We start from the raw sequence: 26088 nt of genomic DNA, 5'->3' as shown, positions 1-26088 counted from the left end.
GATAAAAATAGAAGAAAGATATATGATGAGAAAATAATAGAAAAAAAATGAAATGTAAATGAATTAAAACCGATAAACAATGGGTTTCCAAATTTGTATTATATAAAACCTCACCAGCTCTTAGTCACCCAATTAGTAAAAAAACTAATTTAAGCTCACTTTATTTTTTAATTGACATGATTTGATACATAATAATGGCTTAAAAAAAATTAGAAATAACAATTCTAAATCGATGTTATGATTCTTTTTGTGAATGATCACCCTTAAAAATAATTTATTTCATTCAAGAATCAAATTATTTTTTTATGAGCTAAGGCAAACAAGCTTGGGTCTCAATACATCTTTCCAGAAAAGTGCACTACTTCCTACTCTAGTCTCTCTTCTCATTACCTCAACCACAACCAACCCATCCGTTATTAACTGGTAAAACCCGACCCAAATCACAAAATTACCATCTAACCCCTCTATCTTCTCCCCTCCACAGCCACCATTCTCCTCCGTCCTTCTCACCGTCACTCTCTTCCTCTCCGCCGCCTCTTCCACCTCCTTAATCACCCTCTCCGACATCTCTCGGGCAATGATGAACCGCTCGGTGTGATCCGAATACTCCGGGTCGGATACCAAACCCGACATGTCAAACCCGGATGAAAACGATATCAAATCGAACGCGTTCAAAACCGTCTTTGACCCGACCCGGTTCTCACTTTCAACCTCATAGGGTCGCACAAACGGGTCACTATATCCACCATGGATGAACCACGGGTCCACCATGACTTCATCTAGAGTGATCCTCGTCTCGGGATTCGTGTCCAACAACCTCGATAGAAGATTCTTCAGATCACTCGATATCCATTTTGGAAACCGAAAATGGCCACGGTAGATTTTCCTGTACAGAATCGTGATATTATAGTCGTTGAATGGCAAATACCCGGCGGCGAGCACGAACAGAACGACGCCGGATGACCACACATCGGCACCGGCGCCGCCGTATCCTTTCTTCGCGAGAATCTCCGGCGCGACGTAAGCCGGAGTGCCGCAAACGGTGTGGAGCATGATGTCCGGCCTGGTCGGGTTTCCGGTCGCGCTGAGCCCGAAGTCAGAGACCTTGAGGTCCATGTTCTCGTCGATGAGGAGATTGTCGAGCTTGAGATCGCGGTGGAAGACGCCGCGGGAGTGGCAGTACCTCACGGCGGAGACGAGCTGCCGGAAGTATCTCCGGCTGAGATCCTCCGTGAGACGTCCGGCTGCGTCGACTAAGGCAAAGAGCTCCCCGCCAGCGACGAACTCCATGATGAAGTAGACCTTGGTTTTCGTGGCGAGGATCTCGTAGAGTTTGACGGTGTGCGGGTGGCGCAGCCGGCGCATGATAGAGACTTCGCGCTCTATGTGCGCCGTGTAACCGTTTTGGTTGCGCTTGTTTACAACTTTCACCGCCACGCTCTGCTTCGTTGTGACGTCACGCGCGTGGTACACCTTCGCGGACGCGCCTACGCCGAGAAGGTTGAGAAGCTGGTATTTCCCGAATAAAACGACACCCCAGGTGACTCGACGGTGTCGTTTTGTGCACCCTGCTGCATGGCTCCGCGACGGCGTCGTTTTATATAAGCTGGTTATATGGAAACGCAGTTTTTGGTTTTGGGAGAATTGAGAAGAAGAGAAGTGAAGAATGGAAGTGTAGTAGTAGTTGTAGGGGTATCTTACAAGTTACAAGGTACTGGCTATTTAAACATTTTCATGTTTAGAAGTTAGCAGGGGCGGAGGCAGGAATTCATCTCTAGGGGGCTAAGATTGAATATCATAAAAAAAAGCTAAGCATCACCAATAATGCGTCATGTGTGTGTGGATAAAGGAAATGAAAGACATTCACTTATATTACTATTAAGAATACTAGTTTCAAAAAAAAAAGAATACTTTTAAGTTATGTTTAATGTCTTTTATTAAAAAAAAACTTTGTAGTATAATTCTTTTTACTAGCTATAAAATTATTTTTCTCTTGTTAGTTTTAAAAAAAATTATTTTTCTCTTGTAACATAAAAAACTAACTATCAATTAAGTATTAATGCATATTTATCCACCAATTATATTTTAAAGTTGAGTATTCGATCTTGAATCTCATGAAGTCACATCATCAACTCTTTTATCAGAAAGTCTAGTAGCATAAATATTCATATTAAATAAAAATCAAATTATTATTAATTACTTCTCTACTTAGATATTTAATATTAGTTTTTTAAAAATGTAATCAGACATTTGTTTGTTATAGGTATGTAAAACATTTCCTATTAATGCAAAAGGTTATAAAAAAAAAGATACAGATAGGACCAAGAGCTACAAAGGAGCGAAACAGGGCCTAGGAAACGGAGAGAAGCCAACCACACGTACTAGGGGTGAATGAATGTAAAAAAACAGCTTTTAGTTAAGCCAATCAATTATAATAAAATAGCCACAAGGCAAGGGCCCGTGGTAGTTAACAAACAGAAAGAAAGAAGAAAGGGAAGGAGATACAAGGCTAAACCGGAAGGAAAAAAGAAACAGGGAACAAAGGAGTAAAACAGAGTCTCATCACAGACCCTGATAGTATAAAAGAATGAAATTCTTGGAGCTTGGGGGTGACTAAGCCACAGTAAGCACCCCCTGTAGCTCCGCCCCTGGAAGTCAGAACATAGAATGTTATTAATTATTCATTGATATAATAATATGTATAAATTATTTTTTGACGTAATAATATGTACTAATTGGAACTTGGAAGATGCTAAGGAAGTAGTATATACTTATTTTGGTGCTGCTGTATTATTCTTTTTTTTGGTGTTGAGGAAATAAATACAAAACATAAATAAAATAGAAAGAAAAATTGTTGAATTCTCCTATCTGAAGTGAGATTAGTAAAAACAGTAGGAGAAAGGGTCCATGAGCCAACTAATTAAGCCAATTTATCCCCCCCCCCCTCCCTCCACCTTGTTACAATTTGAATCAATAAAACCTCCAAATCTAGAATTGAATGAAGTTGAATGATTGAAGCAATCTCTGCACTATAAATAGAATTGGGCCTAAACCACTATTATTAAGGAGGTTTATAGCTTAGAACATTAGAATCACATTGAACCTTCTTGAACCGTCTCAGCCATCATAGTGACAACCTGTGTTTTATGGTCATACTCTCCACTAAGAGAGTATCATCATCATCCATTGAGAAGAAAACCCCGATGAGCTACGAGCATCCTTATATTATTAAATTAATGATTATATTTTTCTGTATTTTCTTACTTAATATTTTTATGGAGTGGGTGCTTATAACAAGACAATTAATTTCAGTATGTGAGCAATATAAATAATGCTCGGATAGGATCATGCATAGTCGCATAGAAAGAAAAGGTGAGTACGGAATCTTTGGTGAGAAGACAGGTAAGGTAGTCGATAAGTACAGTGTTGGGTTGAGTGGATATTGCTACAGACAGAGTCATGAGAGGATCCATGTGCGCCTCTCTACACTGCAGCACACAGTATACGTGTGAACATGTGAGTTATTTGCTTCTTCTCTTTTCATTTTTTGGTAAAACGTTCTAAGACTGTCTTATTGCACACTTTTTTATTCATGAATAGATAAAATAATAAATTATTGAGTTAAATACAGTCTCTTCCCATAATAGAAATTGCTAAACATAAAAGAAATTATAAACTAAATTATATATCAGAGTGACCACACGCAAGCCAACACGTGGCTCCGATTACAGCACCTTCAAGGCTTCAACATGTTGAATTCTTTCAACACTTCTCTCCTCCACATCATCTTCAACAAAACTCAACGATCCTCTACACTATCTCAACAAAACTCAACACCCCTCTCAACACCACCATTCTAAATGGTCTAAGAGAATAAAATGAAAGCAACACACAATTGTGAGAGACTTCGTTTTTTTTTATCAACTAAGGTAAGATGTATTAAAATGAGAGTACTAGGTGTACTCCAAACTCACTTACAACAAGAAAGCACAGAACTGTGAAAATCAAAAAAACAGAGCAACAATTCTGTTTTGCTGACACCGACATATTACCCACAAAAACCAAACTCAAACAAAACTGCCTATACAAGAAAAAAAAATAGAAGAAAATCAACGAACACAAGTTTCAATACAGATACAATTGCCTCACAAATCAGAATAAAATCTTACACGCCTAGGATTGTGAATTGGATAACACAAGTTTCAACTCATAAACCAACATGGCTCACCTAAAATCTTACACAACCACAGAAAAAGCGTGCGTGAGAGGGTTTTTCTTCTGTCATATTTTTTTTAGTAATGCTTCGTCAAGCATATAATTTTTTTTTAAATAAAAAATAAAAACTGGTGTGGCTCCTGCCTTAATGTGGGTCCGCCCACGGCAAGTATTATACACTTCTTCCTTCTTATTTTAAGTCATACACTTTATTAATCCATTTAACTTAATACCATTAATAATATTCTCTTAAATATTTTAAAATAAAAAGCACATTATATTATATTAAATCTACTATGATCATAATTTATAATCATAGTTTAAAAATCTAAATCCCTTTTCTATACCTCATTAAGAGGAAGCAATCCATGGTGGTGTGAGGATGAAGGCTCTTCTGCGGCGAGACAAAGAACGATAAGATTCGACAATGGCTGGGTAATTCCATCACAAGGTGGGTGCAGCCCATGGAGGAGGTTTCCATGAATTCGAGAACCCTTCAGAATGTTGGCTAGAGGGCTTCTTCTCTTCTTCATCAATTCTCTCTCATTTTAAGCATTTCATATACTTTCTACACATGCACAAATATTTTTAAAATTATACATATATTCGTCTTATCTTCTTTCATTTGTAAACACATCTCACATGTTTGCTGAAATGCCTCTTAGACACTTTATAATACAAATGTTCATTAAGTTACATTAATAGAAACATTTTAATACAAAATCATTTTTTTTCTTCAACTATATCGAGTACAAATATCATCAGTACCATTAGCATATGTGCTTATTCCTGGTGATGTAACCATCTCGTGCGCATAGAAGTGTCATACTGCATCTTCCCTCACGTTTCCTTCTTCCTCTTCTCTTGCGTTCATGGGGATCATCATTCTGTTCTTCCTAACCCTAACCCTAACCTTAACCATAAACCCTAGACATAGATTCCTTCTTCTTTTTCTTTTAATTTTTTATGATTTTTTTCATTCCCTTGAACTAGACATAGATTTTTCTACTTTCAATTTTGTGCATCATATGTCATTTTAGGCATGATTTGTATATGCTATGATATGCCCTCTATCGTTTCAATTGTTAACCATTTGTGAAGCCAATTTTGTGGGTTCCTTTCTCGCCTTATCTGTTTTCATTTGTATATGTATCTCACATGTTTGATTAAATGTCTCTTAAACACTTTATAACGGTGTATTAAGTTGCTTTAATAGATACTTTTTAATATGAAATCAGATTTTTTTTCTTCCAATTATATCAGGTACAAATATCATTAGTACCATTAACATGTGTGTCTGTTTCTGGTGAGGTAACCATCTCGTGCACACAGGAGCGTCATCCCGCATCTTTCACCGCGTCTCCTTCTTCCACTTCTCTTGCGCTCACGAGGACCATTATTTCATTGTTCCTAACAAGCCACTTGTTAAATAGGTTCCTTCTTCTCTTTCTTATAATTTTTTTATGGATTTTTTCTTTCCTTTGAACTAGAAATAGATATTTCCACTGTAAATTTTGTGCAGCATATGTCATTTTAGGCATGTCTTGTATATGCTATGATATTCCCTCTATCGTTTCAATTGTTAATCACCTATGAGGCCAATTTTGTGGATTTGTTTGTCGCCTTATATGCATTAATTTGTAATTGCATCTCACATTTAATGATATAAAAGGTGTATTAAGTTACATTAATAGACACTTTTTAGTATGAAATCAGTTTTTTTCCTACAATTATATCAGGTACAAATATCATCAGTACCATTAGCATGTGTGCTTGTTCCTGGTGATGTAACCATCTCGTGTGCACAGAAGCGTCATCCTGCAATTTCCCCCTGCATCTCCTTCTTCCCCTTCTCTTGCGCTCACGAGGATTACCATTTTGTTCTTCCTAACAAGCCACTTGTTAAATAGGTTCCTTCTTCTCTTTTACTCCCTCCGTCCCTAATTATAAGCTAAAGTTGTAAAAATCACACTTATTAAGAAAGCCTTAATTGATGCATTGGTTTTCAAAAAAAATGTACAACTTTCTGTGTTTATCCCTATTTATGATAACACTTTTTCATCATTGTACTACTAATGGTGGTGCTCCACTACCAATAAATGCAAGGGTGAATATGGAAAGAAATATTAACTTTTGCAAGGTTAGCTTATATTTAGTGACACAAAAAAAGTCTCAATGTTAGCTTATAATTAGGGACGGAGGGAGTAATTTTTAACGATTTCGTGTTGATTTTTGGAGTTTAGGACCGATTTTAGGTTTTAGAGCTAATTTTAAGGATCGTGGTCGATTTAAGCGTTTGTTAAGATTTTTCGGTCAACTATTTTTTGTCAAAATTTTGGTCACTTTGAAAATAATAGGTGTGGGCTGGTCCTATATGGCCCACATCATTAGTGGGCCTGAATGGGCTAGGGCTTAGTAGCTCACACTTAATGGTGAGTCTTTGTGTGTTAGGGCCAAGATAGGGGACTTGGGGCTGACCCTAGGGTTTGGGGCCAAATTGACAGCTCTAGATGCACCCATACTCGTCACTATTTCACTCCACCCTCTCGTGCAGCACTATAATTCTAGACGATGTCTTCTTTTTCATATTTGTGCATGTTCCTGGTGAAGTAACCATCTTGTGCGCACGAATTCCATCAACCTGCTCACGAGGATAACCATTTTATTCTTCCCAGCAACCCATTTGTTAAACAGGTTCCTTCTTCTCTTTCTTTTATTTTCTTTCATGGCTTTTTTCTTTCCCTAGACCTAGACATAGATTTTTCCACTTTCAATTTCGTGCATCTTATATCATTTTAGGCATGCTTTGTATATGTCATGATATGCCATCTATCGTTTCAATTGTTAATCATCCGTGAATCCAATTTTTTGGATTCCTTTGTGGCCTTATCAACTTTCATTTGTAAATACATCTCACATGTTTGTTGAAATGTCTCTTAGACACTATATGATACAAAAGACCTATTAAGTTACATTCATTAAAAAAAATTAATACAAAATCAAAATTTATTTTCTTTATTTGTATTGGGTACAAATATCATCAATACCATTACTTTTGTTTCTTGGGGGTAAGAATTCTCTCCACCAACTTATCTTCTTTCTTTAGGATGCAGCAATTTCTCATCTAAGTCATGGTATTTGTATGTTACAACTATACTCCTGTTATTTTCCAAGGATCGAATTCACTTTCATTTGTTACACGTTTGTAATGTAGTCTATGATTTTTGTTTGAGTTTTATGCTACATGAATTGTGCCTTTTTCTTACTGTATGCAAAAACAAGAAATAAAGATTTTCTTTATTGTCTCGTTTCATGCAATAAGAAATCTTCATTCCTCTAGGTGAGACACGGATTATATTCCTTGTGAATATGTTCGTTACTATTCAAATCAAGGATTAGTTTTCCTACCTCATAAATTATAAATACATGAAATTAATGTAATATTATTTGAATGGTTTCCCATTCCACATTGATTTAATTATTTAAACACTAGTAAGGAAATGGAATTTCATTGTCATGTATATGCAGGATGGAAGAAAATAGGGAGAAGAAGCTTACAAGGCCAGACTGGTCAAAGATGCTAACTGAGATCCTAGAGCAGATATGGAAGCGGTTAACAATTCCACATCAAGCTGTAGTTAGCACCGTGTGCAAACCATGGCATTTATCTACCTCCAACAAGGCCAACATTTGGAGCCCAGAGTTCCCCTGGATATTTATCAAAGACCAAGCAAGTACACAATATACGTTATTCAGCACCACACCAGAGAAACTTCCATGTCGCCAAACCATTAACTTCCTCGAATTACACCTTCATTATTGGATCTTGCAAGGGTTGGCTGGTCATTCGATCTAATGATGAACTATTTATTTTGAACCTCTTTTCCAAACTTCGAATTGATCTTCCTTCTTGGTCCGGAAAGCCTGCAGGAATCAAACTAACCCCTTCGGTTTTCACAATCTTAATGTGTGCCAAGTTGAATCCTATAGTAATCGCAGGTATCACTTGTGGTTGGAACTTGACCTGGTGCAGCATAGGAGACCAAGAATGGAAGGAATGCAGAAGTAATGGAAAATATCTTAATGTGACATTTCACAATGGCAAACTTTATGCCATTAACCTAAATTGTGACAAGATTGACATATTTCGAGTTGATAATGACCAGCAAAAACTCATTTTGCTGGATACTATATGCGTGACCTTCCCAACAGTGAGTCGTCGATCAGATATATTTGACGTGTATTTGGTGGAGTCTAAGGGAAGTCTTTTGGTTGTTAAGAGGAATTATGATTATGGAGCCCTTATTCACCCAACAATTGGCTTTGACATTTTCAAGGTACAGGAAAGAATTAGTGGCGACTCACCCCACCTGCTCGTCAATGTGGAAAGCTTGGAAGACCAAGCTTTGTTTTTCAGTGGCTTGTTTTATGAATCTCTTTCAGCTAAAGATTGTCCGGGGCTTCGAGGAAACCGCATATACTTCATTGGACACCAGGGAGGCAATGTTGACTCTGAATTTGGATTATTTTCACTTGAAGAGGGGATTATATTTAGGGAGCCAATTCATGATTATCCCATCAATCCTCCCATTTGGCTGTTGCCTAGGTATGTATTTGAGTGTAACTGCAAATGTCATCCATCAACAATGTGGAGACCCACAAATTAATCTGAAGGAAATGAATTATTCAGATGGAGATGACAAGAATTTTTAATTATTGTCACCTAGTTCCCTTTTATATGTGGCATGACTAGCAGTAATTAAGATGAGCCTCATTTGTTTTAGTCTGGTTGCATGTTGTTGGAGAAGCTCATCCCTCACATGAGCTGTAAGATTGTATTAGTCTATGATTTTTATGTAGCTGTCTTCTCTGCAAGTTTTACCTTATCATCTTTTTTGTATTTTTTTGATAATTTTTCTTTAAATATGGATTCAACTTTTTAATTCTCTTGTGATTTCTTTCTTTTTCCCAAATTTCATCTATTATCTCGTATCTCCATACTCTTTTTTCAAAGTAATCTCATCGTAAAAATATATTCATTAGGTTATAAAATGTCACTCACAAATATTTTCTACACATTATATTAACTCGCTGAGTTAAATAATTGATGAAAAAACTCCATAATCATTAAACCACTGATTTCATCCAATTTTTACTAATTTATTTCTCGATGACTGCATATATTGCAGTAGTAAAACAAACCTTCAGATTCCCAATCTTCCTAAACGAAAACTTCCACATTAGTTTACTGTCTGGATTATATTATAGATATGGGGGCTCTGTAGCCTATCCATTCTACCTCCATTCTCTATAGTAAACCATATCCAAATGAGAATAGTCATGTTATAATAAGGAGGAAGCGGTCACTGCTGGCCATGGTTGATAGATGTAGGGTTTGAGCATTAGAAAAGTAAGGAGCCTGTTGATAGTACGGGGCGCGGTGAATCTGAAAATTCCGATGAATGCATGTGGCTGGACAGTGAGAAAGATCATGACACATTTGTTATTATCGTATACTTAAACTGATAAATTTGTAATGTGGTGCTCATGCACAGATACACATGGTAGACTAATGCACATTAGCCAATCGCCATAACATAATTTTAGTTTGGCTAGATTTAAAATCCTATGAAATCTTCAAAATAACTCCAAACATAAGGTTAAGAGTAAAGTACACTCACCCCCCTCAAGTTTTGTTAGAATAACATTCCACCCCATTCTTATCTAAAATCTACACCCCACCCCATTTTATATAGAGGCAAATTTAGTGACGAAAAATATTCTTCATTAATAATTAGTTATTATTTAAATTGTTAATCAATAATTTCAAAAAATATTTTCAATATAATCCAATAAATATAAAAATGAAAACATCACAGTCCTCCTCATTCTCTCAATCGCGTTCTTCCTCCGTAAATTCACAATGCAAATTCTGCAATAGCACACAAGACCGGTTGACAAACCATATCTCGAACATAGTGAAACATGCTTGTGTTTTCATATTTGGTAATAATTCAATTTTAATCAAAATAATCTATTTATACCTCCAATTTTTAAAATTGGATTGTATCCGGATAACGCTTGCATCCTCTGTCTTACCGCGGCTGCTGGCACAGAGTTAGCTGATGCTTATTCCCCGGATACCGTCATTGCTTCTTCTCCTGGAAAAGAAGTTGACGACCCGTAGGCCCTCTACCTCCACGCGACATTGTTCCGTCAGGCTTTCGCCCATTGCAGAAAATTCCCCACTGCTGCCTCCCGTTCCAAAAAGCAACACAAATGGGTGGTGAAGAAAATAGAGAAACAAAATTAAGAAATATGAAGTGGATCGAAGGTTATTAGAACCCAACGATGCGGTGGAGCACCGTTTTTAACAAAATCCAACAACATCTTAAACCAACAAAGTGTTCGCTCACAACTTAAAGGGATGAAGTTCACAACAAGTAGTTGAACAAGTGACTTTGGGGATGTGCGATTCACGTTCTGGGGTTCAGGTCGCAACAAAACTTTGAGGCATGGTGGTGCCATGGGGTTTCACATTCTGGGATGGTTGTCGTCATGTTAAAGGGAGCAAAGGTTTGGTGGTGACCGTTTGTGGTGAGAAGTACGATTTGGAGATAAATGAGACGTGGACTTAACAGGCAGAGTGGATGGTTTTTTTAAATTTAATTCAGTAAAATTATTTTCATAAATTGATGTATGATAGTGTATATGCATTTAATTTATTTAAATTTTAACTAATTAGTAATTATTTTTTATTAGTGACGAATTTGTTTTCGTCACTAAATTTTGCCTTTATAAAAAATGGGGTGGAGTGTAGATTTTAAAAAACAATAGGGTGGAGTGTCATTCTTGCAAACCTTGAGGGGGGTGAGTGTATTTTTCTCTAAGGTTAAAGATTGATTGTCACACACAATTTCTTGCACCGTAAGTAGCTTTGGATTTTATGTTAACTCCAATTCACAATTTAGATTGGTATACACAAACCATGTACCACAATGCTAAAGCAATGAGTCACCGTGGAAAGATGGGATAAGCAACAAGAGAAGAATACAATAAATAACCATCTTCAAATTGATATTACTCTATCATAAGTTAAACATAAGAAAGACATTGTCCCCTAGTATTATGCAGCTTCAAGCTGATGAGCTTTACAAGAATATCGAAATAAATTGCAGATATAGGTGGAAAGAAAATAGATGTGATTAAGTGGAAGGGAGCATTTATGCAAGGGATACTTACTCGCTGTACAAGCAAAATGGAAAAAATACTGATGCTTTGCTCAATCAGGCTCTGCAGCTCAACGACCAGAAACAAATAAAATATTGGTTATGTCGTTCCCCTGAGCTTGAAGTCTTCTCATTCTTGCCTTCTCCAGTCGAGCTCTTCTACCCGCCTCCTGAATTTGGCGGTCATGGTCTTTCAACATCTGATCCGTGTTGCTAGATGGAACTAGCAATGGACCAGAATAATGAATTTTATAACCCTTGGACCCATAACCAACCTGCAATATTGTGAAAACAGAATAGAGTCAGCCAGCAAAACATGTAGACAAAACCAAACAAAAGCACTAATTTATATCAAGGCAGAGAAAGTGGAACTACATACAAGATTTGGGTCTTGGTTACTGCATCTCCCTTCTTCCTTCTGAGGAGCATGTCCATGATGCTTCTGATCCTGTCGCGTCAATGGTTCAGAGGCGTCCTTGAAGGATCCTGGGAACCAGGTTATTAGTTTAGGAGCCTCTGCTTGTGACAATCCAGACGTTTCTCCGCGATTGTCAGACAACATACTCCTCCTGGATGCAACTAAGCCTGAGCTTGTTGGTAAGTCACCCCCCATTGAAATCTTTGGAGCAACATTGCGGTGATTCAGCGGACCTGAATGGGAGGCCCTTTTATGTTGATGCACCTGGGAATCCCGACTTACTTCCACAGCTTGTGATGGTCTAGGGGGGTCAATGGGAAATCCAGATGCAACTTCTTCAGGATGAGGGTTGAACTTCTCACTCCTGCTTTGTGAATAAGTTTTCCCTTGTCTCTTCTGTGTAAAATGGTTTTCAACATCAGAAAAAAATAAATGTATGCAAAATAAATGAGTGAACAGGATGCAAAGAGGATGAATTGCAAAAGGGAAACTGAAAGAAATTCAGTAATCATCAGGAAAATAATATGTATAAATGTATAAATATTAAGTAACAGAGGAGAGCCACCACAAATTTCTAGGAGATGGAAGTGTTAAGTAGAAGAGTATATTCATATTGACTAGAGCGCAAAATTTAACAAATTGTAACATAGTAAGAGGTGCTTCAAATAAAAGCTTCCTATAAGAATTAATTGATACCTGCCCAAAAAAACTTCAAATATTCATTTTTTTTTCTAGACTCCTAAGATGCTGCTCCCCACCTAGTGGGACATGTCTTCATTGTTTCTCCTAGTCCTAAGATACCATGCACATATTTAATTGATAGCATAGATATAGAGTTTACACTTTATCGAAAAGATATATTCATGCATTTGAATGGATAGTTGATCTAGTAAACAGAATAATATCTTTCATAAATAACAATTTCACAAATCCCCATGACCTAGTTGGGTTACTATTACAGTGATACAGTTAACAATGAAACTACCTGCATTGACAAGACCAGTTCAGCATTGGCATCAGGTGCAGGAATGGCTCGAGATTCTCTTGCTCCTCTTCTCTCAGGATCATGTCTCTGAGCCTCGCATCCTTCTGCTACTTGTCTGCAAACAATGGTAAACCAAAACTCTAAACAAAATTCCAACACTAAACCTTACATGCCAGCACTCAGGAACAATGAGTACAAAATTTAAGGTTACAGTAGAATTAACAAACATCAGTCTGATTTAAGAACCAGATTAAACAATTCAGGTTGATTTAGTGATAACAAATGTGACACCCATGTCATGAATCATATGGAATATGAAAAATAAACTATTCCCCTCTGTATAAATTTGTGCTGGGGCAGCCACTCTAATGCCATGAACGAAAGTATTTTCACATATAGTTTTAAAACGAAAAATAATGGAACAGATGCTTGTAAGTTTTAAGTGAAGTATTGGATATAACTCGTGCTCTTTAAAGGAGGGGGCTGTTGAGCGAGTGGAAGGTTTATTATAAACAAAATATTGAAGATTCTCTTCCAATTTGTCAAAGTTGATTATCTAACTTGTCACTGAATTTTGAAAAGAAATAACCAAATTTTACACAAAAAGATGCAACCACAATAACTGCGGAGATACACAAACATAAAGGAACCCCTCGGAACTGCAATTTTTATTAGTGCATTTTGGCAATACTGAGAACATATAACTAGAATTCCACACCAAAAGTGAACACCCACCTTCTAGCTTCTTCATCCCGTACTTTGGCATCAAATTCTTTGCTAGGAGGATACTTTGGCAAGCTTGAAGGATCACAAGGTAGAGGCTTCGTTGAGAAGAACTAAATAGTAAACCAAAATGGCAGAATAGTGAGCAATGCATAGTCAAGTTTTAAAACAATAATCTACAACTAAAAAAGCAGTGCAAAATTTTAGTTGAGCAAGACATACTGCATACATTTTCAATCATATTCAAGTCGTGGAGACAATAAAGGAGAACACATGAGAAAGAGATGATATAGAAGCATTATTTTTTATAACATGAGTAAATATGCAAAAAGATGACATTAAAAAACTTAAGGCTGCAAGGAAACCCACAACCTTCGTTCGTAAAAGTTTATGATTTTCCCAATACCAACATCCACTCTCTATATGTACTCATAGAGTTGCATTTCATAAGTGTGAACAATACAAAAGACACTCAAGAATTTCACACCTCACTCTTCAAAGCAGATGCTGAAGTTCCACGATCAGAAGGATCTACGGACAAAAGGGTCTCTATCAGTTTTATTGCAGGTGCAGGAAGCTCCTTGAATATTTCAGCAACACAGCGCCTATAGGGTTGTTGAGGCTTAAATATTGTTGCATGAGGCAACTTTGATTTTCTCCAATAGTCCTCAGAAGGTGAGCCACAAAGTTTGAAAATTTTATGTAATTGCTCCACCTACAAGACAGAAAGTTGTAGTTTCTAATCACTTTTTTATACACCCAAGCTTTATGCACAAGACCATAAAAGAACATGAAGAGAAGACTGTAAAAAACACAATTCACTGGTGTATTTTCAACTACTACCAATATTCTGATGCCAACACAACCTAATTGATCTTCAATGAATTTTGAAAAGCCACTATATGTAAAACACTAATACAATCTGAATTTTCTTGTACAATCATGAATAACAGAGTTTCACAATGCACCATAGTTATTTTACCAGATAAAAAGAAAAAAAAATGACAATACCACATATGAACTGGAACACCTTAGCATGCATACCTCAGTTCTACCAGGCATTATAGGTTTTCCAGCATACATCTCTGCAAGTATGCAACCTGTACTCCATAAATCGACAGCAGTGCCATAGTAAGTAGCTCCAAGTAAAAGCTCTGGCGGCCTATACCAAAGAGTGACAACTCGGCTTGTCAGTGGCTGAATTTGATTGGGATCGAAAAAGCTTGCCAAACCAAAGTCTGCAATTTTCAAGATACCATTGTTGTCAATCAAAAGATTGGGACCCTTAATGTCACGATGCAGTACACCACAGCTATGGCAGTGATCAAGTCCACGTAAAAGTTGCTGCATGTAACATTTCACCTGCCAAATTCCAATAAGAAATTAAATCTGTCTGAATTTTTTTAATTGTCTTGTAGCATTCTGTCTATAACTACAATTGTCTTTGTCTTTCACTAAGTTTATTCTTCTAAATTTTAAGTATATTTTTCAAACGAAAAACAGAAAGAATTAAAACTTGATGACTCTTTTTCTGTGTCTTTCTTTCTTTCTCTTTCATATGTCATGTAGCCCATCTCCTTCAACTATGTTAGTCTTCAGTGTTCATCTAATCCTTTCATGTAGTTTCTTCCACTTATTTTCAATTGCAATAACTAAAAGGAATCAAATTTCAGTGAATTCATTTAGGAAGTGACTAGAAAAAACCATCTTCAACTGTTTGCTTTAAAGAGCAAACAGCAGGGTGGAAAAAACTTTAAGTTGAATATCAGATTCAAATTTAAAAGATATTAGTGACTGTGTCTCCCAGAAATATGTAGTAGGTTACATTTGCAGTAAATGGACAGAGAGAACTGCAAGATAGAGAACCGAACACTTGGAGTATGTGATGCAAGCCCAGCCAAATTATTCCAGTATATTACCTGTGCTTCTGTAAACTTCATCCCAGTATGTGATGCGAGCCCAGCCAAATCATGCTCCATGTATTCAAAAACAAGGTATAAGCTGCATGACATCCTTGAAGTAACCAGGGCTTCCAGTTTTATGACATTTGGATGATCAAGCCTACGCAGAATGTGAATTTCCCTTGCCATGAAGCGAACACTCTCAGGCTGAAGATTATCAAACCTCACTTTTTTCAAAGCAACAATCTTGTTTTGTTCAAGATCACGAGCTCTATAAACATTACTATAAGTTCCTTGACCAATCTGCACATCAGAGAGAAGAAATTTATCATTCATCATTCATGGAAAACAGCATTCAGAAGGTAATATTCACATTGAAGTAACAAGAAACCAGAGATCCCATATTCTAACACAAATTTATCTAAAACATTTGAGCATGAATTCCAGAATATATGAAATACAAACATAAGCTATAGTAGCTTTGCATTGAGCTCATCAATATAAAGCAGCAATAAATAAGGCATACCGCCATTACCATTTCACGTTCAAATTCAGTCATTAATAAAACTCCAGTATTTTGTGTTAAATGCTATATAATGAGATCATAAAGATAAAAAATCACATTAAAAAGATACCTTCAACGATGTACTGCTTAGCATTATAAGAAAATGGCAGGCAAATCACATTGACTAGAGTAAAACTGAGTTCTAAATCCACTAGAAATAGTTCATCTACTAAGTCTTTTATCAGCCAGGAAATTTTAAAAAGCTATGTATGGAAATTAAGCAATTTAGGTGAACAATTGGAAGGAAAAGCACATAATTAGGATCGAGAATTAAGCACTCAAGGTCCATGACCGTGATTTCAGCTGCAACATCAAGGTTTTGGAGGTTTCGAAACCGCAACACAACAGTAATTTCGGCCGTGACAACGTTGTTTATTCACAATTTTTCGCAATACAAAGGAGCACAATGCAACCATGACACAACCGCCACTTTTACTGCGACTGCAATTTAAAACCTTGCACGGGATCATGGCAAGTTATATACTCCTAATCAAAGAAGTCAGTGGGGAAGTTGGGATTTTTTTTCTTTTTTTTCAAATTGATAGTTTCCATTAATATTAACAACAAAAAAAGTCGCCCAGTTCTAATTTAATTTCCTTCTTTCAAGAATTTCCAAACAAAGAGATAACAACAAAATCTTGCTTTAACCATTTACATAGAAAATTATTGAAAACAAGAAACAAATGGAAAAGAAGATAACATTTTTCGCGATTCCTAATAAAAACACATTAACTGAAAATGAAAACAGAAACAGAAGCAAATGCACACTGAATTCCCTGTTTTCTACACTGCAACCACTGGCATAGAGTAGATTTTGCAAATTTAGATAGTTAAAATAAAATAAATAAACAAAAAGAGACAAAAAGGTCAGGACAAAATAACATTAAATAATTTAAGAAAAATTATTTGAATTTTTTTTAATACTTCAATTGGCAATTCCAAACTAACACGAAAGTTAAGAAGGGAAAAACAGATAATCTGCATCAAACCAAAGCAGTTTAACAGTGTAATTGTGCAGCCAGATCAAGGAAAGAAGCATACTTTATCCAATCTCTCAAACGATTCGGCACGCCGTGGCACCCATCCCTTGATAGCCTCTCCCGCCACTGCTGCTAGCCATGAGGGCCACCCAGCTGCAACCTGCTCCCCTTCCAAGGCTTTGGGAACACTACCAATCCCTGGATTTCGAACAACAGCATATTCCATTTTCTCCCTATTCCTTTCAAATTGACCGCCTTGCACTCGAAGAGAGCCATTTCCTCGCCCTTGCTTATCAATCAACGCAACTCTCCCATTATTGCTACCATATCGATCCTTTACCCGATACCCTTCCTCCCTCTTTGATGAAGTTCCCCTAGACACGCGTGAGTCCAGCACAGCCTTGTTTGATAAAGGTTCCCTTGGGCTATCCTTGCTATCCTCAATGGCAGAAGACTTACAAAGTATGCAACCCATTATGCACACAAGCCACTAACCACCCTCCCCCACAAACAAAACCACACTCCAATCTCAATGTTCACCCCTTGAACTGCATTTCCATTCCAATATTCTATCTTATTATCCCCTTCTTCACTAACAACAAACTCTGCTACAACTCTCTTCTCAAATGTCACAAATAAAAGTATGTAATATTAGGTAAAATAGTCTCATTTATCAAATTTGGTCACAAATCAGCAGACAGCAGACAAAACCAATCAACAAAAACCCAATAAGATGTAAACTCCAGCAAGCAGTAGAACCATCAAATTCAACAAATTAGACCTATAAAAATCATTACTTTATCCTCTAACCACTTGAAGCAAAAACAATGATAACTTAAAATGAGAGTTCTCTGCACATCAGAAGAATTTTTCCAGTGAATGCCTGCTAATTCCTAGTCCAGGAGTCATCAAAAGTTGCAAATTTACAACAATAGCAAGACCCTCAGAACCTTGTGAAACTGGATTGCCAAGGCAATGGTTGGTTACCTTGAATATAGAGCTCCTGAAGGATTTCCCTGCAAGAAAATGAAAAAAGAGAGTTCAATGCAGCATTGAAATTCAGCCAGAGATACAAGGTTCTGACATGGAAGCCATGGATCTAGGGCAAACAGGTTTGAGAAAACCGGGGAGTGTGTTATGGAAGATGAAAGGGAACTAACATAGAATATGTAAATAAATAAATTAGGAATAAATATATTTATAGAAATTAATTAATGGGTTTAATTATTATATCCAATCAGAATCAATCGATTTCTATGTGCCAAAAATAAAAGAATCAATTAACTAAATTGGAATTTAAAAATATTTAAAATAAAAAATAGAGATATAATTGCATCGGCATATAAATTAATTGGTCCCCGAATGACTGTTCAATGAGTAAAAGTTTGGGTACATATATGTTGAGTGGGGGAGATACATTGATTAATATCTGAATGGTGCAATTTATCTTTCCGATAAAAAAATAATCATATTTTCTATCATTTATTTATAAATATTTTAATTATTATACTAATAAAATGTTAGTTTAGTGGTAACCCAGCCTTCATCCTCATTACATAGTTTTATAAATAGGTACCGACAACTGTCAACCATAAAAAAAAATTGTGATTTCTGATAAAATAAAATTTCAGCATCAAAAGAATAAAAAATTACTATGATACTATGAAATAAGAACAAGAGAAAGTTAAAAAACATAATTCAATGTGTTTACAAAATTATTGTATAATGTTTGTCGTTGCGCTTATCCATGTCCCCTGCACTGCAGCTTTCTGTGAGACCAGCATCCATTAACACATTCTGATTCATAAAACACAGCCACGCGCCAAGAACAAGAAATCACATGTCTAGTTTATTACAATGAATGATGGTTGATGAGTCCCTGTCCCTGCTGTTTGCACTTTGAACTTTGAAAAGCAACCCTAGGATATGCATTTGGTAATTTTATTTACAGGTCAAACAAATTCCTCTTTCTATCTTGCACTAAAAAGATCACTCTTCAATTTCATGATGTTAAGCATAAATTGGATGAATTTCCATATTTGAATATAAATTGAATCAAATTTAAGTTCTCTTTAATTAATTACTTTTTAAAATTTCTATTCAATTGAAATTTTCCCATTAAGATATTTAATTATTAAATTAAACACAAGACTACTGAAAGAATTAGCTGTGCTCTCAAGCTTCTTGCGTGTGGAATGGTGTTCATCTCTCATGTCATCATATGAATTTTTCACATTTTCATTGTAGAATTAGAGGACTTGAACCCCATAATCACACACATGCATACATGTTTTGTTATGATAAGGGCTAGTATGGCATGTTGTATTGACATGATAGGATAAGTTTATATAATACGTTATGGACTTATCTATTATTTGGTGATAACATTGTATGAAATAAATTTATACATCAATTCCCTTTTATAAATTAAAAAAAAAGATCTTTCTCTTCGCACCTAAGATCAAGAGGAAGGGTAGCTTGTCAAGCTGGCGTATATAAAATATATTTTTCATTATTATAGAAAATTTAAAATATATATTTAAAGATTCACTGTCTTTTTTTTAACCGGCCGTTCTTCTTTGTCAACGCTACTAAGGACCTATGGGTGGGACTATAATGGTAGATTATCTAATTCACCTTATAGATGACGGATAATGCATGATAAAAGTGTGATCCATACACTACATGAAAATATTTAATCCATCGCTACTACCATAACCATCCATCATTTCCACCACCACCACCGCCACCAACACCCTGTAAATTTTGCTAGCCTTTTACTTTATACCATTGAATTTCTTTTTTTTTTTTTGGTTCAAAGTCGGGGCTTGACATCAGGCCGAGGCCTGTTTGGGAAAGGCCCAGTCCAATACAACCACATCACAAGGCGAAACAATAGGGCATTAAAGCGGGCCTGCAGGTTGGGCCTCTTACCACACGTAGGTGGGTGAGACCATTCTGGTAGCCAGAACAACCAGAGCAACTAGAAAGCAGGAAAAAACAGTTAAATCCTAATTCTGTGAAAAAACATAGTCAAACTGCCAAAGCTATACAAACAACAAAACACACAAAAAAACGCAGAGAAGACTAGAAGGGAGGTTCCAGTAGGCTGCGGTTGTTCCAAATTAGGGTGAGAAAAAGCAGAGTTCCAACCACTGATTGGGAAAGACAGCAGCCACATCCACCAAATTAAAGGAGCAGACCACAGGAGGCAAGGAAGACAGCAGAGAGTCAAAAGTCTGGGGGCCTGCCTTGATCACGTAGGAGTCCAGGAGGGAGGGCAAATACGATGGGGTCCTGGACAAGAGGAAGGTTAGACCTAACATAATGCACAAGGTACCTAAGTCGATCTGGACCCTGATTGTTGGCTTGATCATGGCGATGACTCTGGTTACTGGCATGCTCTCTGCCTCAAAACTGGATCTGGAGGTCTTCCCACGCAGTCCAGGGGGAGCAAACGCTTGGCACTCAGAGACGCTATGCAATGGGCAACTTGGTTACCCTGTTTTATGGTCCAGGTGAATCCCCAAGAACTATGACTTCTCCACCAATCCTTGATGTCTTCCACAATGTGTTTAATTTTACCAAGGATAATCTCTCCCCTATAGGCCCTAATCAGTTGCATGCAGTCAGACTCAAAAATAACTCGGTCCCAGTTGAAATTGTGGAGCAAAGCAACAGCTTCACGTAGGGCCACAGCTTCAGCCGCCAGAAGGGAAAAGGCATTGAAAATCCTAGCAGATCCACTCAGGACTATCCCTTCACTGTCTCTAATAATTATCCCAGAAGCAGCTTGCTTAGTTACCTGGTTGAAGGCTGCGTCCACATTACATTTGGTGTATTCTGGAGGGGGTTTCCTCCACTGTTTCTGAGGGTGACCTGTTCTTGCTGGATTGGAACTCTTGTTTTCATGATTTGTTTGTCTCTGTTCACTGTTTTCCTTATTGATTGTTCCCAGGTACTCCTGCGTGTTGAGGCCAATCAGCTGGGTAATAATTTGTGGTTCTGGTTTAATTCATGAGAAAACAAAGTCATTCCTAGCCTTCCAGATTCTCCAGAGGGTGAATGCAATTATGGATGTGGCAGTGATCATAAAATCTCCCAAGGCCTGGAGTTTCAAAAGCTCCCTAGCAAACCAGAGTCTAAACGAATCTCCTGGGCTAGTTCTGGTGTCAACAGGAACTTGTCCCCCAAACCAAATCAACGGCGTCCAGGGGCACTGAAGAAAGGTATGGATAACGGTTTCTGGGGCCTCCTAGCAAACCGAGCAAGTGTTGTTTCTCCCACAATTCCTTTTAACCAAATTGTCTTTCACTGCAATAGCATTTCTACACAATTTCCACAGGAATACTCTGACTTTGTGCGGTAGCTGCGCTCCCCTGATAGCTCTCCAAAGAACTTTCGAAGGGGAGTTAGATGAAGAAGCTCTGTTCTCAGTCGGGGTAGTCAAGGCTTTGGCTTGCTTGTAGCCCGATTTAACAGAGTAGATGCTAGAGGGGACAAACGGCCATATCAATTCATCCTTGCCTTCACCCCATTTGATATGTGTTTGAAGGACCTTTCCCAGTTCAACAGAAGGTAGAATTTGTCTAATTTTTAGGATGTCCCAAGTCCTTGTATTTTGTTGCATTAGCTCACTAACCTTCCTCTGTCCATTCTAACTATGATTAGGTATCCTGGTACCAACAGCCACCCAATTGTGTTCCCATATATCGATATCATGCCCATCCCTAATTAACCACCTTCCATGATTCGAAATCAGTTGTCTGCCCTGTAAAATGCTGGACCAGACCCACGAGGCATTACGCTTCTTCTTAGCACAGAGAAATTGAAGGTTGGGGAAATAAATTCCTTTGAGCACGCGAACCCACAAGGCATCTGGTTCCTTGACTATCCTCCAAGCCTGTTTAGCTAACAGGGCATCATTCATAATGTCAAAATCTTTGAACCCCAGGCCACCGTCATCTTTACTATCCGTGAGCATATCCCAGGCTCTCTAGTGGATGCCTCTATCCCCTCTGTTGCCCCACCAGAATCTCGCTACCCTACTAGACATCTCCTTGCAGAAGCCTTTAGGGAATTTCAGGATGGACATAGCAAAGTTAGGGATAGCTTGTAACACAGCTTTTATCAAAATTTCCTTCCCCGCTTGATTGAGCAGTTTGCTCTTCCACCCTTGTATCTTGTTTAAGACCTTGTCTCTAATCCAATCTAAAGAACGTTGCTTGGACCTTCCCCACTCCGCTGGGAGTCCCAGGTAAGTGCCTGGGTTGTCCCACACCTGAAAAGTTGAGCATGTCCACGAGCCCCTTTCTTCTTTGAGGTTGCAAGTCTCTACCTCCTATAAGGCCTGATTTCCTGGTATTCACCCTTTGCCCCGAAGCTAGGGAGAACGAGTTGAGACAAGTTTGATTTGGTACATCTCCTCATTTCTTAAAGAAAATGTTTGTTTATTTACTTCTTTGGTGTTGGGTGAGAAATGCAGGCAATGGTAGTGCTATAAATAGAGAACATTAAAATTGTACAAGAACGAGGAAAATCATACAATTTTTGCTAGGTTGGTTTCTCTTTAGAAGCAAACAACTCCATGCATGTCTGACATTTCATCTCACCTTGTCTCGCCTTCAAATTGAAACTGTCACCGACCTCAATTCAGATTCATGTGCATACCTTGCTCCAAAGCAAGTTGTTTCATGGGGCCACTGTTGGGCCCACATGATGTCCTTGATATGCAACCTTGCATGGTTTTCACACTTGTATCCTCTTTTTCATCAGTGATTTGAGCCGTTAAATAAGACTATCAAGAGACCAAACATCACGTTTTTACCTAAAGTCTCAAGGCGTTGGGTAAAAGGCGCACATCTTCTGTATCGTGTCCATTTTAAAACAATGTGAGACTCTAAGATCACACTTGAAAACTCAACACTGACCATTTGAGTTTGTGAGATTCATCATATATATATATCAATGGCTAAGATCGCGAATTGAGAGTTGTTGGAAACAATTTTTTGTAGGATAGGAGGAAGATCAGCATGGTTTCTGCAGTTATTGGGGTATACTGAATCTAGATTGTATTACTATAATGTCTTTAGGAACACGTGGAAATAAACTACTCTCTACTATCGTTGCCTTTAAAGTCCAGAGTAAATTATCACTCATAGTGTCTTATTTCTTGTAGTGTTTTTGGCAGGACAAGAGGAAGATCAACATGATTCTATAGTAGTGGAGTACATTGAATTTGGATTGTATCACTATAATGCCCTTGAAAAACTTGGAAACATATTACTGCCCATTGTCCTTGCTTATGAAGTCAAGTGTAAACTGTCACTTATTGTGTCATTTTGTTGTGTGTCTTCTGCGTACCTAGTTTTTTTTATGAATCTTACATACATTCAACTCTTTTCAGTTTTAATTTTCTGTCACAACCTCACGCCTCACGTAAAGTGGTTAGGATTGATCACGTTAAACTCACATATTTGTCTAACTAGATCAATATCTTAACATAAACTCCCATATATGATTTACTTTATGTAACAATCAATTAATATTAATATATAAATGTAAACTTCACTTGAGTTATACATTAATAACAAGTAATAATAATTTTTTATACTATTCATTATATTTATCACTAATTTTACCGTTTTATAATTTTTTCATATTTAAAAATAAAATTATTATTATTTAAATTTTAATATTTATCACAACTTTAATAAAAGTAGAATTGACTCACATTAATAGCAATATTAATGATTTACTAATAAACTTTACATTATTCATTATGTTAATTATTAAATTATAATAAAATTAAATTTATCATATTTAAAATTAAACATTATTAATACTTAAATTTAATTAGAAAATTTTTAAATAATATTAATAAAAACAAAAATTTACTTAAAATTTACATCAAGCACAATGTTAATTTGTAGTTAATAGTATTTTATATTTATAACTAACCATAAAAGTTTCAAATTTCTCACATACTACAAGAAGTATTAAAGTTAAGTAAATACATGCATATGTATACATTTTTTTTGTTACAAGAGGAAGGCTAAAAGGAACAGAAAATTAAGCTACATCATCCAAACACAAGAAGATAATGACATAATACGTTGAATGTCGCCACACCCGATAAAAGAGTCATGCATAGAAGCTTGGCGGATCAATGAATCCATTCCCTTATTCCTCTCACGAGGTACATATACCACAACAACATCTCACTTCCATTTAAGCATCATCGAACTCGCAAAATCGTTTTTTTTCCCCATAAGGTGGACATATCTGAATCATTCAAAAGAATCTCAACCACATGCAAGCAATCAGAAACACAAGATATAACCCTGTGACCCAGCTCCTAATCGTGCTTGAGACTCAGCTCCACTGCCATCAACTTTAAGAGAAATGCGCTGCCATGATTGAAACTAGCATGAACATCCGAAAGTGAAGCACCCGAGTTGTTGCTCCAAACAACCGCTGCGTAGGAAAATAGATGGAAGCGAGTTCCATAAGCCAATTGGAAAGTATATACAGAGAGGATACCAATTTCTCCAATTGACTTCATCGTCGATGGTTCCGATGATGGTACAAAAGTTGCTGGTGTAGGCGGAGTGACCGTGGTGAAGGTGATGAAGACGGAAGAGGTTCAAAGGTACAAGGGAATTTTTTTTTTGGTCAATGAAGGTACAAGGGAATTCAATTTTAGTGGCAACTTTATATTTTTTACTATTATGCAAGGATTTTTTGAGACTTTTTTATTGATCGAATGGATATCTCAATCTTCAAGCAGTGGTAGTGGGCCACTTTTTTTTTTATCAAAGACAATTCATTGAAGGGGCCCATGGTCCAAAAACAACATGCTTATCCCGCTAAACCACCTAATATGGTGGTGCACCTTATAAGGCCAAAACTATTTGGACCATCCCCATTTACTATCCACACCATCCTTTTTGAGCAAAAATACAATTATACCCTCAGACTTAAAAAAAGAAACTGAATCAATTAAACACAAAAAAAAGACTTCTCCCCACACCATCTCGGCATCTCCCTCTCTCACGGTTTCTCTCTTTCTCTCTCAACTTTCCCTAATAAAAAAAAAAACCTAGCCACCACCATGATCTGTGTTGGGGAGGGAAGGAAGGAGGAAGAAGGATCTTGAAGAAGTTGGAGAAGGAAGCAGGAAGAAGAAGCAAAGGAACAAGAAAGAGGAAGAAGAGGAAGAAGGAGAAGTCAAACATCAAGAAAGTTGGGTTAGTTTGCAATTGCCTCTCCTAATTTTCGGTTGCCTTTGTTAGTTTCATTTGCAATCCGCCATGATTTTGAACTGCTGTTGACAAAATCGCTTGGTTTCCCGATCTGTTGCAATCCGCTATTTAAATTGCGGTAGCTTTGTGCTTACCGCAATTTAAATTGCGGTAGTACTATGTTCCTCTATTTTTTTTTCCTTGATATCCTTTGGGTTTTTGAATCGCAAAATCGTGTTGTGTTCTTGAACCTTGGATAAAACATAAGGGAATCTTATTACCACTAGATGGTAATCGATTTTTAAAACCTTCTGTTAAATTCAAAACTCATCTGCTATGTCCCTCTGTTCCTCTGTTTGATCCGCAATTAAAATTGCGGTAGCTTTATCCTTTCCGCAATTTTAATTGCGGTAGTGCTATGTTCCTGATTGTTGGATCCGCAATTAAAATTGCGGTAGCTTTATCTTTTCCGCAATTTTAATTGCGGTAGTGCTATGTTCCTGATTTGTTTCGGTTTTGTTTTGTTAATACTAATAGCGGTTTGTTAACACAGGCATGGCGATGTGAGAGTGGGGAAGGTGAGAGTGGAAGAGGAAGAAGGAAGAAGAAAGGGCTCAAGAAGAAATGGGGTTGGGAGAGTTTTTTTTTTTTATTTTGACTACTTTTAATGTTTTTTATGTTAGGGTATTTTTGGGATTAGAAAATCAGGGGATGGTGTGGATAGTAATTGGGGATGGTCAAAATAGTCTTGGTCACCTTATAACGACTCAAAGAAAAAAAAACAAATCGAACCTGTTTAGTGTCAGCGTTTTTTGAACAAAAAAAAAAA

The 26088-nt window shown here is 37.0% G+C and overlaps 3 protein-coding genes across 4 annotated transcripts; 1 reads left to right on the top strand and 2 right to left on the bottom strand.

The window, feature by feature from the left end:
* Positions 1–303: 303 nt before the first annotated feature.
* LOC130743605 (CBL-interacting serine/threonine-protein kinase 14-like) lies at positions 304–3125 on the bottom strand. Its single transcript, XM_057595845.1, has 2 exons — positions 3097–3125; positions 304–1606 (listed from the first exon to the last, which is right to left on the bottom strand). Exons 1-2 carry the CDS (start codon positions 3123–3125, stop codon positions 304–306), a joined length of 1332 nt encoding a protein of 443 aa, XP_057451828.1.
* A 3348-nt stretch (positions 3126–6473) lies between these two features.
* Positions 6474–9145, top strand: LOC130742454 (uncharacterized). Of its 2 annotated transcripts, none has more exons than XM_057594560.1 (2): positions 6474–6909; positions 7744–9145. In XM_057594560.1, exon 2 carries the CDS (start codon positions 8181–8183, stop codon positions 8880–8882), a length of 702 nt encoding a protein of 233 aa, XP_057450543.1. In that variant the 5' UTR covers positions 6474–6909; positions 7744–8180; the 3' UTR covers positions 8883–9145. The 2 variants fall into 2 exon arrangements, with proteins under 2 accessions (XP_057450543.1, XP_057450544.1); XM_057594561.1 differs by lacking the exon at positions 6474–6909 and adding an exon at positions 7213–7349.
* A 2121-nt stretch (positions 9146–11266) lies between these two features.
* On the bottom strand, positions 11267–18161 carry LOC130746929 (probable serine/threonine-protein kinase At1g54610). The gene is made up of 8 exons (XM_057599717.1): positions 17078–18161; positions 15490–15774; positions 14615–14932; positions 14058–14285; positions 13583–13683; positions 12848–12962; positions 11824–12258; positions 11267–11719 (listed from the first exon to the last, which is right to left on the bottom strand). The coding sequence occupies exons 1-8, from the start codon at positions 17489–17491 to the stop codon at positions 11516–11518; spliced, it is 2100 nt and encodes a 699-aa protein (XP_057455700.1). The 5' UTR covers positions 17492–18161; the 3' UTR covers positions 11267–11515.
* Positions 18162–26088: the final 7927 nt, after the last annotated feature.

The sequence above is a fragment of the Lotus japonicus genome, chromosome 3 (genome assembly GCF_012489685.1).
Source record: "Lotus japonicus ecotype B-129 chromosome 3, LjGifu_v1.2".
NCBI lineage: Eukaryota > Viridiplantae > Streptophyta > Magnoliopsida > Fabales > Fabaceae > Lotus > Lotus japonicus.
Note: the sequence above shows the minus strand (reverse complement) of the source record. Positions and strands in the feature narration are given on the sequence as shown.

Bases quoted from the DNA above. Each gene is read 5' to 3' on its own strand.
- LOC130743605 (XM_057595845.1), bottom strand. From the start codon at position 3,125: ATGGCTGAGACGGTTCAAGAAGGTTCAAT. The intron at 1,607-3,096 runs GTGATTCTAATG...CCATATAACCAG, and splicing joins ACGGTTCAAGAAGGTTCAAT to CTTATATAAAACGACGCCGT.
- LOC130742454 (XM_057594560.1), top strand. From the start codon at position 8,181: ATGTGTGCCAAGTTGAATCCTATAGTAATCGCAGGTATCACTTGTGGT.
- LOC130746929 (XM_057599717.1), bottom strand. From the start codon at position 17,491: ATGGGTTGCATACTTTGTAAGTCTTCTGCCATTGAGGATAGCAAGGAT. The intron at 15,775-17,077 runs GTATGCTTCTTT...TCTGATGTGCAG, and splicing joins CGTTTGAGAGATTGGATAAA to ATTGGTCAAGGAACTTATAG. The intron at 13,684-14,057 runs GTGTGAAATTCT...TTTACTATTTAG, and splicing joins CATCTGCTTTGAAGAGTGAG to TTCTTCTCAACGAAGCCTCT.